General features: G+C 42.1%; 1 protein-coding gene across 1 annotated transcript in view; it reads right to left on the reverse strand.

Moving 5' to 3' along the window:
- Positions 1-9,619, reverse strand: part of LOC146808802 (ly6/PLAUR domain-containing protein 8-like) — a 47,822-nt gene extending 38,203 nt beyond the window's left edge. Inside the window, exons 1-2 of the mRNA XM_085614240.1 lie at positions 9,550-9,619; positions 4,170-4,289 (exon numbers count right to left, since the gene is read on the reverse strand). Coding sequence (XP_085470366.1) covers positions 4,170-4,289; positions 9,550-9,601 — 172 coding nt within the window. The 5' untranslated portion in view covers positions 9,602-9,619. The remainder of the gene's footprint in view (positions 1-4,169; positions 4,290-9,549) is intronic.
- Positions 9,620-9,845: the final 226 nt, after the last annotated feature.

Raw genomic sequence — 9,845 nt, forward strand, 5'->3', positions numbered from 1 at the left:
TCACTTCTTAGCAGGGGAGTCATGACTCTGCAGGTGGTGCCGAGACTCCCCTGCGGTCCGCAGCTCCGCCTGAGGTGTTGTTGCTGAACTGGTTCGGACGGTGCACACAAGCTATTGTGCAAACCAGGAGCCACTGACTCCTGCAGTCTACATACCTAAGCCAGAGTTCACCCACTCGCGGGGCCCAGGTAAAACTTGCAAGATAGATACAAGCAGCAGCAGGCAAAAAGCCCTTGCCTTGTGCTACAAGGTCACCCTTGGTCATTGCTAGACTTCTGGCTGCCTTCCCTGCACTACGCAGCAACTGTGACAACCTGCACCTGTTTGCAAAGCATTTTTGATTATTTTTAAATCGGGTTAATGAGAGTGCTGCACTAGAGCCGAAACAACATTGGACAACGGAATTAGAAGCGTGTGAAAGAAAAAAGAGTTCCTGAGAAACAACACAAAGACAATAGCGTATAGAGAGGGGAAGATAGGCGGTGCTCTACGGGCAGATACAAAGGACAACAAGGCGGAACAAACCAGAAGGATAAACCACTAGCAAGGAAGAATTTGTGAAGGACAATTGAAGTGAGAAATAAAAAGGAACTGGCCATGCTCTTAGCCCATACACTGATTACAGCACGTCTCGGACACAGCGCATGTGCGCTGCCTAGGCTCGACCTAAAAAGGTTTGTAACGGACCGTGGCGGTGATGGGAGGTCCAGCAGGAGGGGAGAGAACAAGAAGTTCTCCTGCCTCCTCTCATTGGCTGACCTAGTCATGTGTCAGCCAATGAGAGGAGGACCATCCCTCACTTGCCACAGAGTGGGATGGGGTCATTGGCCACTCTGGTATTGTGTTACTGAATGACAGTCATCCCAGGATTTCTTTAAGGATATTAGGCATATATATTAGAAAGAATGACTGATGCTCACTCATGTATGATTTGACTGCATAAATAGTGTTCAGTCCAAGATGCACAACAATTTGGGATCCTTAAAAAGTCCTGGTCTTGTAGAAAGCCAATCAACCTTATTGCCAATTACTTATGGCTGAAAAATGTAGGCCTTGTGATGTGGAAGTCCAATGACACTCCATTAACATCAGTTTGTGTTTTTAACCTTGCCAAAGGCTCCCTCAGTGAAATTCCAAGATACGGGACACCTGCAGGCAATTTTAGCAAGACAAAGATAGGACACACTAGTATTATTATTAGTATGAGTAGTACTATAAACAGTATTAGTAGTGCACACACTGAGACTGAAGTGCTCCTGGTAGTGGGTCCATGATGGGCCTTGATATGGGTATGGCTGATCTGGGAGGAGCTAGAGACAAGTTTGTCACCACATGTCTCGCTTGGGGGAGATACTTCCAGTCTGATTGTTTGTGCTGCAGCCCCAACCACAGTGAGTGAAGTGGTAAATGCTATTGATTCGATCACTCCAGGGAAAGCGTCCAGTCTGGATAAAGTTCCAGGTGATCTTTCTGAAGCAGAGAAGGAAATCTGGTGTCCTTATTTGTCAGTTTTTTTAATAGTATCATGAATGGGCAACCTATGCCATGGTCATGGGCTGGAGCAGAGATCATTCTGATTTATGAAAAGGGTCTTAGGTCACTTCTATCTATTGCAGACTGATCTTTAGTCGCTTTCTACTGAGTCGACTGTAGGATTGGATGGAGGTTACAGACGTGCTCACACCATTTCAAGAGGGGCTCAGTGCTGGGATAAGCACTATTGATGAGGTCCTTCAACTGCAGTTAGTATATTGGAAATATGTTACTCTGGGTGGTGGTCGTCTATATCTTATTTTTGTTGATCTTCGGTCAGCTTTTGACCTTGTCTCTAGAGAGGCACCTTGGGAAGTTTAAACCAACATGGTGTCCCGAAATATCTTGTGGATGTTCTAAGAAGGTGGCTTACAAATACCCATGCCCAGGTCAGATGTGGGATTTCTGGGGAGTTAACAGATCCTATCCCAGTCTCTCGGGTGTGAGACAAAGATGTGTTCTATCCTCAACCCTATTTTTGCTTTTTATTAATGATCTAGTGACTCATTTGGAACAGTGTAAGCATGATGCACCGGCCCTGACCAATAGAAATATCCCAGCACTCCTGTATGCGGACAAAAGCTTGCTGATTTCCAAGTCTCCCATGGGCATACAAAACCTGCTTCATCGCTTCGGTGTCTCTGTAGGCAGAGAGAGCTGGAGATCAACATTAGTAAAACCAAGTGTATGGTTTTAAATTCTTGCCTCACCACAAGGTCGCACCCAATTTACAACGGTGTTCCCCTGGAGATAGTTTGCACTTTTGATTACTTGGGCTTAACCCTGAATGACTCCTTTGGTTGGTCTTCTCAGATCCAGAAGAGTTAACTTAGATTGGAGAATTATACGGGCAGCATTTTGAGGGCTGTCCTAGGCTCTAGTTTTCGTCCTGTTACTCCTGCTCTACAGATCTATAGCTTGCAGGCCTTGAGAGGGTTGTTATATTGTGGTGAACTGTGAGGACATGAGAATGTAAATTTTATGGTAATGGTGGGGAACCGGTTTTTATGTGTCCTCTACAATTTGCCAGCAAATCCTCACATTGCACCGTTGCGGTTAGATCTGGATATTAGATCTCTTGCACATAGGGTCAAACTCAGACCGCTGCTGTACTGGAGGAGGCTTTGGTCCATCGCAGAATTGGCATATTATAGGCTGGGTCTTGAAGACATTTTTAAATGCCGGGGGTTAGGCAAGATTGCTTGGTTAGAATATATCAAATGCAACCTAGCTGAGATCGGTTGTGAGACCCTTTGGGTACATCCTAAAACTGTTGGCTGGATGACAAAGTCCATGTTAAAAGCAATCTATTAGAGACACATAGAAGAAGGGTTTCACAAGTTAGGTAATGTGGACCCCCTTACTGGAGCATTCTTGGAATCAAAGAGTTCTATTTTTTGGAAGAGTATACGAATAGCATTAAGCCCCTGGCTGCTAGCACTTTGTACATTACATTTTGGATTGAGACCCTGCCTCTTTGCCCTTTGTCGGCGAGATTTCAGCATTCCCTTATTGAGCAGGAGTTGTCCCTTTTGTGATGGTACCCAGTAAACTGTAGATCATGTTTTGTTTTTTTGCCCTCAGTACTATTTTCATAGGAGGGCCTGGATTGTTCTGCGTTAATGTAATCTAGGGGTTAGGGACCACAATTCTGCCTTAAGAATTCGGCCATTAGTCTCTGCAGTCGCACGGTTTCTTTTACATATGTGGAGGTGTAGACTGAAGTGGGCTACCATTCCATCTATAGGCCAGGTTGTGTGATTTGCTTTTTAACATCTGCCTTTGCTGCTAATGTAATATTATTATGTCTTCTCAGTGGGATTGTTTGGTTTTAGTCTATTGATATATATATTTATTATTTACTGTCCTAGTATGAATGATAGTTGTTTATTTGCAGCTTTATCTTGGTATTATTTTGAATGTTTTAACTCTGTTTCTGATATGTGCTTTTATGGATATCACTCGAAATAAAGTTAAATAAGGTAAAGTATTAGTACTATTAGCATTAGTGTTATTAGAAGTACACTAAATAGTACTAGTATTACTATTAGTAGTATTAGTAGTACTATAAATAGAATTAGTATTATTAGTACTAGTAGTACTATAAATAGCATTAGTAATAGTATTATTAGCACTACAACACATAGTATTAGTTTTAGTAGTACTATAAATAGTATTGATATGAGTATTATTAGTAGTACTATAAATAGTATTAGTATTACTATTAGCATTATTAGTAGTACTAGAAATAGTATTAGTAATCGTATTATTAATAGTACTGTAAATAGTATTAGTAATAGTATTATTATTATTATTAAAAATAAAAATAGTATTAGTATTATTACTAATACTATAAACAGTATTCATATTACTATAAATAAAATCAGTATTAGTATTATTAGTAGGTCTATAAATAGTGTTAGTCTTAGTAGTCCAATAAATAGTATTAGTAGTACCATAAATAGTTTTAGTATCAGTAGTAGTAGTATTACTATAAATAGTATTAGTATTACTGTTAGCTTACTATTATTAATATTATTAGGAGTGCTATAAATAGTATTAGTATTACTGTTAGTATTACTATTATTATTCTTAGGAGTGCTATAAATAGTATTAGCATCAGTATTAACACTTACTCAATGTGTTGTTCTCCAGACCTTTGATGCAATGAGTGACATCATCTTCACAGCGTACAGAAGGGCCGGTACAGCTGGTCTGGTTGACCTCATAGCACTGATTGCAAAACAGAGAATCCACTGGAATATAAAAAAAAGAAGCACATACATTTTAGGCATCAGTGTTTTTTCAAGGTAAATGTACAGAGCCGTGAAGAAAAGACAGATCCCCGACTCCAGGCTTTGGCCTTATCATGTTGAAATGCTGTGTGTATAACTGCCCCTTTGGCTCAGAATGGGCCAAATATTGTACCTCTAATATTCCTAATCCCAGCGCCCTCCTAAACTCCACCTCTTCCAGACCACCACACATTTCCAAGATCCACCTTTCTCAAGTCCCCAGTCCTCTAGCGCTCCACCACTCCCAAGATCTATTGGATAAGGTGGAAGTGGTAAAGGAGACTCTGGTGCAAGATATAGAGCCCATAGTGCTGGTGTAACCTGCAAACCAGCTATAGTGGGGGCAGCACATGCAGACAGCATGATTGTGGAGACATTTTATGAACTGTTAATCTGATTTAGGGGAGATGATTTTCTAGATGTGATTTGAAGGAGGAACAATTGGGTTCCTGTCTTATTTTGAAGGGTTCATATTTTCAAATGCTAAGAGCAAATCCTGAACAAAAGTGGGGAAATGTGGAGGCCTTTTAATATTTTATACCTTCTGAGTGGAGCTTATTGCCACCTTTCTCTGAGGTGGTGAGTCTCTTTGCAGAGAGTCAGGGATGTTAAGGTTCAGGACTTTGATGATCATACAAGCTAATCTGAAAGTGTAGTGATCTTTAAGAAGATCCCAATTAGGTTTGATTAGAACAGGCTGAATGTGTTTGGTTGCTTGATTAGAGCAGGTGCAATGTGTTTGTTGTTTGTGCCAGTGATTATTGTAGCTGCTACATTGAGGACCACTTTTAGGGATGTTGTAGGAATCACAGGAGGCAGTGAATAGTTAGATCATAATCCCTCGTGATATAACCAATGCTTGACTTATTTGTTGTAGACCTTTTGAGATATGAAGTAATCAGTCAATCTTATGAGTTTCAGTTTCCAGTGTTCTCATGAATGTGAAATTCTAGGTTTATTTTGTGATCGAGTAGGGAGCTGTTAGAAATTGGGTATCTGGTTGGCAGGGGTATGCACCCTGCCCTAGCAGGAACCACAATCCTAGTCAGGGTAAGTCAGATACACACCAATAATGAACCTGTGCTCACCCTCTGCTAGCTTGGCACAGAGCACTCAGGCTTAACTTAAGAGGCAATGTGTAAAGTTTTTGACCAATACAGCAAACAGTAAAACAGTGAAAACACCACATAAAGACTCAACACCAGTTTGGAAAAATAAGGTATGATTTTACAAATAAAACAAGACCAAATGGCAAAAATTCAATAAGTAGACGTTGAGATATGATTTTAGAAAATGAAATGCAAGAATTACACTTAGAAGCAGTAAGTGCTTAAAGATTTTATTGGATGTGCTGGACAGGGACAATGTCAAAAGTTCATGCCAAACTGAAGGAGTGCAGATTGAGTACAGGACCCACACAGGCCCTGCTGAGCAAAAGTACCTTTATCCGGGTTTAAAAACAACAAGATGTGGGGAACAGCCAGGCAATGTGTCGGTGTCAATCCCACAGTTTAGGAGAGATGTTGGTTTTCTCCATGCAACAATGGTGATGCGCTAGTTACAAAGTTAAGCGCCGGTTTAGAGATGCATTGGTTCCGAAGCCAATGCACCGGATTTCTCCATGCAGTCGAGGTAATGCGTCAATCGTCTCTCACTGTCGTGGTGGCAATTCGGCGGTTCCGATGGTGAATGCAGCGGTTCCAAGTGTGATGCGCCGGGTATGTCACCCAACAGCGGCTCTGCATTGGTCCTGCTCGACGCAGCAGAGGATGCGACGGTTTTGCTGGAGCGACCACCTGGGTTCGCTTCCAATAAACCAGGCACAGGAGCTGGGTATAAGACTTTGATGCATGTGAGTCTTTGAAGAACAGAAGGCTACTCAGCTATCGCTTGGAGTCTGTCTGGGTCCAGTGATGAGTCAGAGGGAGCAGCAAAGAGCACAGCAAGGCAGCAGTCTTCCAAAGCAGCAGTCCAGCAGAGTAGCAGTCATTAGCTCAGCAGTCCTTCTTCTTGATAAGTTGGTTTCAGGTCCAGAAGTGTACTTAGTTGGTAGGGTCAGAGGTCCTGTACTTATACACAGTTGTCCCAATAAAGTGGGGGTGACTTCAAAGAAGGGTCTTTGAAGTCCACAAAGGTTCTTTCTACCTGCCCCGGCTCTAGACTCACTACAGGGAGATATGCAGCCTGTGTGGGTGGACAGGGAGGCACCTGCCTATTCAGGTGTAAGTGTGAGGCTGTGCCCATCTCCTCCTCCTCTTCCTCCCAGGAAGATGCATGAAGTCACATCCAGTCTTCCTTTGTGTGGGACTGTTTAGAAGTTAATACACAAAGTGAACTGTCATCCATTCCAGTCAGTGATCAGAGACAGGCAGCAGACATCAAAAGGGCTAAGAGCAGAAAAATGTCCAACTTTTTAAAGAATGGTAACTACAAATCCAACTTTACCATTAAAAAGGATTTGTCGTAACCTTTCCAGAGGTACTAGACATGATAATATCTACCTTCTCTCAATTTGGAATTATGGGTTATTAAATGTAATAAGGAATCCCCAATGCTAATCTATGAGAAGGCTAGGCCTCTAATGTAGTGAAAAACGAGTATGTGAATTTTTCACTTCCAGGACATGCAAAACTTAAAAGTACATGTCCTTCCTTTAGTTGCATGCACCTGGCCCTTTAGGCTACCTAGGGCCTACCTTAGGGGTGGCTTAATAAAGGGGGCGTTTAAGGGTTAGCAAGAGGATTTAAATGGCAAGTCGCCATGTCAGTGTGAACTGCACACACAGACTCTGAAGTGGCAGGCCTGAGACATGTTTAAAGTGCTACTGGTGTGGGTTGCGCAATCAGTGCTGCAAGCCCACTGGGAGCATTTAATTTATAGGCCTTGGGCACATGTAGTGCACTGGACTAGGGACTTATAGGTAAATTAAATGTGCTAATTGTGGATATATCAATCAAACCATGTTTTAGGCGGGAAGCACATGCACTTTAGCACTGGTTGGCAGTGGTAAAGTGCTCAGACTCCTAGTCAAACAGAAGGAATCAGCATAAATATGAGGCAAGTAGGCAAAAGGTTTGGGGGAAGACCACCCTAAGGATGTCAGGTCTAACCGGAGCCAAGTGATTATGTTTATTTTGTGTGATGTCAGAGGAGATAATAATGGATTGCAGTTGATGTCAATAGTTGGCTGTGTTCAAGGTATAAGTGGCTCCATTTTAGAACAGTCTTGCTGACATCACGATAAGTTGATAGAGTATTGAGAAGAGGGCCATGGTCATCTGTGTTGAGTGCCACTGTTACCCCATGTAGGATCATTAGACGTGCCACTACCGCTCTTCCGATAGATGCCATCAATATTGTCAAGCATCACCGTGCCAATGTTGTGTTGTGACTTGAGTCCAGACTAATGGAAGACCTGTGATGGGTCAGTACATTCATTGCATTCTGAGTCAGCCTCCTCTTTAGGGATTGGTCTGATAATTACCTTTATTAAGGATCAGTGAACAGTGCCATGCTCAAAGGAGCCATTTATGATGTTTCTGAATAGGGATGAGGGAGCGGCTTGTGGATTTTGCCAGATTTGGCAGTCGAAGGTCAAGTCGATAGCCCAGGAGTTTGGAGGGTGAAAATATACCTTCTGTTCAACATCAATGCAATTGGGAAGAAAACCCAACCGAACCAGTTTTAAATCTCAAGAATGACAAAATATCACCAGAGAATTCCAAATACATTAAAAACTCGTTTAGATTGTACAATGCCTGGAATAAATCTTTCAAAAAGAGAAGAAGCAGATCTTTGTGGTCTGTCTTTTATGTCAGTTTTGACCGATGCAGGAAGGTGGATCAAGGTAGAACGGTGGAATAAGAGGGGCCGGAAAATAGAAATGCTACACCTAAGAAGCAGCAGAAAACGTGTTAAGAGATTGGTGATTTCAAGCAATAGAGGTGAAAGAAGAGGGAGGGGGTAAAACCCAAAAACAAAGAAAGAGTGGAAGAGACTAAGGAGGAGAGACAATTGTGTTGATGAAAATGTCATGTCTGTTTAACCTTTAGATCCTTTACCTGTGCAATCATATTTGAGGTAGAGGAAAGTCTAGCATCGATGAATAATTAATCCTTGGTCTCTCTTTAAAGAATTTACTCCTACTGGGTGATGGAATCCTTCACAGTCCCTGCCCACTCAGCCATTGCCCTCTGGAGTGATCCCCTGTTGGTAGGAATCCAGTGCTCCCTGCATGCCCATTCCACCTTGACCACTTTTTCTACAATTATTTATGTAGCCCAGCAATCCACTGAGTTCATGTATTTGATAGTAACTTTTAACACACAATTTCGGGTACCAGATCGCTACATCTTTAACACAAACTGTGCATCCAGTTCTGGACGTTCCTTACACAAATTACTGTTACCAAATCGCTAATCAATCCAAACAAATGCATATTGTAGCTTCCAGAATTAATTAATTTGTTAAACTAAAGCACCAAACCAATAAAAGCTAGTTAAATATGTAATTATTTTTTTAATTCTCATTTCAAAAGTATCTGGGGGGAGGGTGTTGGGAAGTCACTGACCTTTCCTAGGAGTTTCTATCCCTTCATATTCAATACATGTTTAAAGGAGGAAGAGATTTTCTTCAACACAAGGTGACAGGGTGGCTCTCTTGGTCCTGGGTAACGCCCTCTGTTGGGACAGTTAATTTAGTTTCATTGGACTCTGGCCTCTGGACATCCTGCGATACCACATTCCCAAGGGCCATTCCCCTAATGGATGAAGAGATGAAACCCACTAGAACACAGAGCACTTAGAGAAATAAACTTGGATCTATGGGCAGGGCTTGGGCTGGCTCACTTATGCACTAATGAGCTATGAAAGAAATGTGCACAGCCTTTAATTCAACAAGGAAATATCTCTCTCCCCCCCCCCCTTATGCCTTGTTGAAGAAGACGATCTGCATGTTTCTTTCAAATCTCATCTGATCATTGCCTGAAAACGAACTTGTTTTATGAAAGCATGAAAATAAATGACTTTGTTAACCTAATTACCTAATTAAGGTGGTATCAATTCTTTACTTTCTTTGATATATTTGGTTTTAAAACCCATAACTCATGGCCTGCCTGGCTCCCATACTTAATCGCTCTCAGGTACCCAGCCCTTCATGTGTTTCATCAATTAGTATATGTGACCTGAAAATACAATAGAGACATTGTGGCTTTCATTTTTACCTGCAGGGATGGCTGTGGCGAAGATGGCTGCCACGGTGAGGAGCGAACTCATGGTGCCGGGAAGATGGTGGCGCTGGTGAAGCTGAGTTTCTGGGTCTGCACAGTTGTTCTTGTCCTGTGAAGTTCTCGACACCTGGGCAGGGTTTTTATACTGCTTTTTATTCTGCTCAAGTTAAGGTGGGGGAGGAGGGTACTAGCTGGGCTTCCCAAAAAGGAAATAAACTGTGACTTGCTGGATCACGTGATTTATACCTGCTCTGTGATTGGACGTATTGTCCAGACTCATTGATCTGCCC

Source organism: Triturus cristatus, chromosome 7, assembly GCF_964204655.1.
Source record: "Triturus cristatus chromosome 7, aTriCri1.1, whole genome shotgun sequence".
Lineage (NCBI taxonomy): Eukaryota > Metazoa > Chordata > Amphibia > Caudata > Salamandridae > Triturus > Triturus cristatus.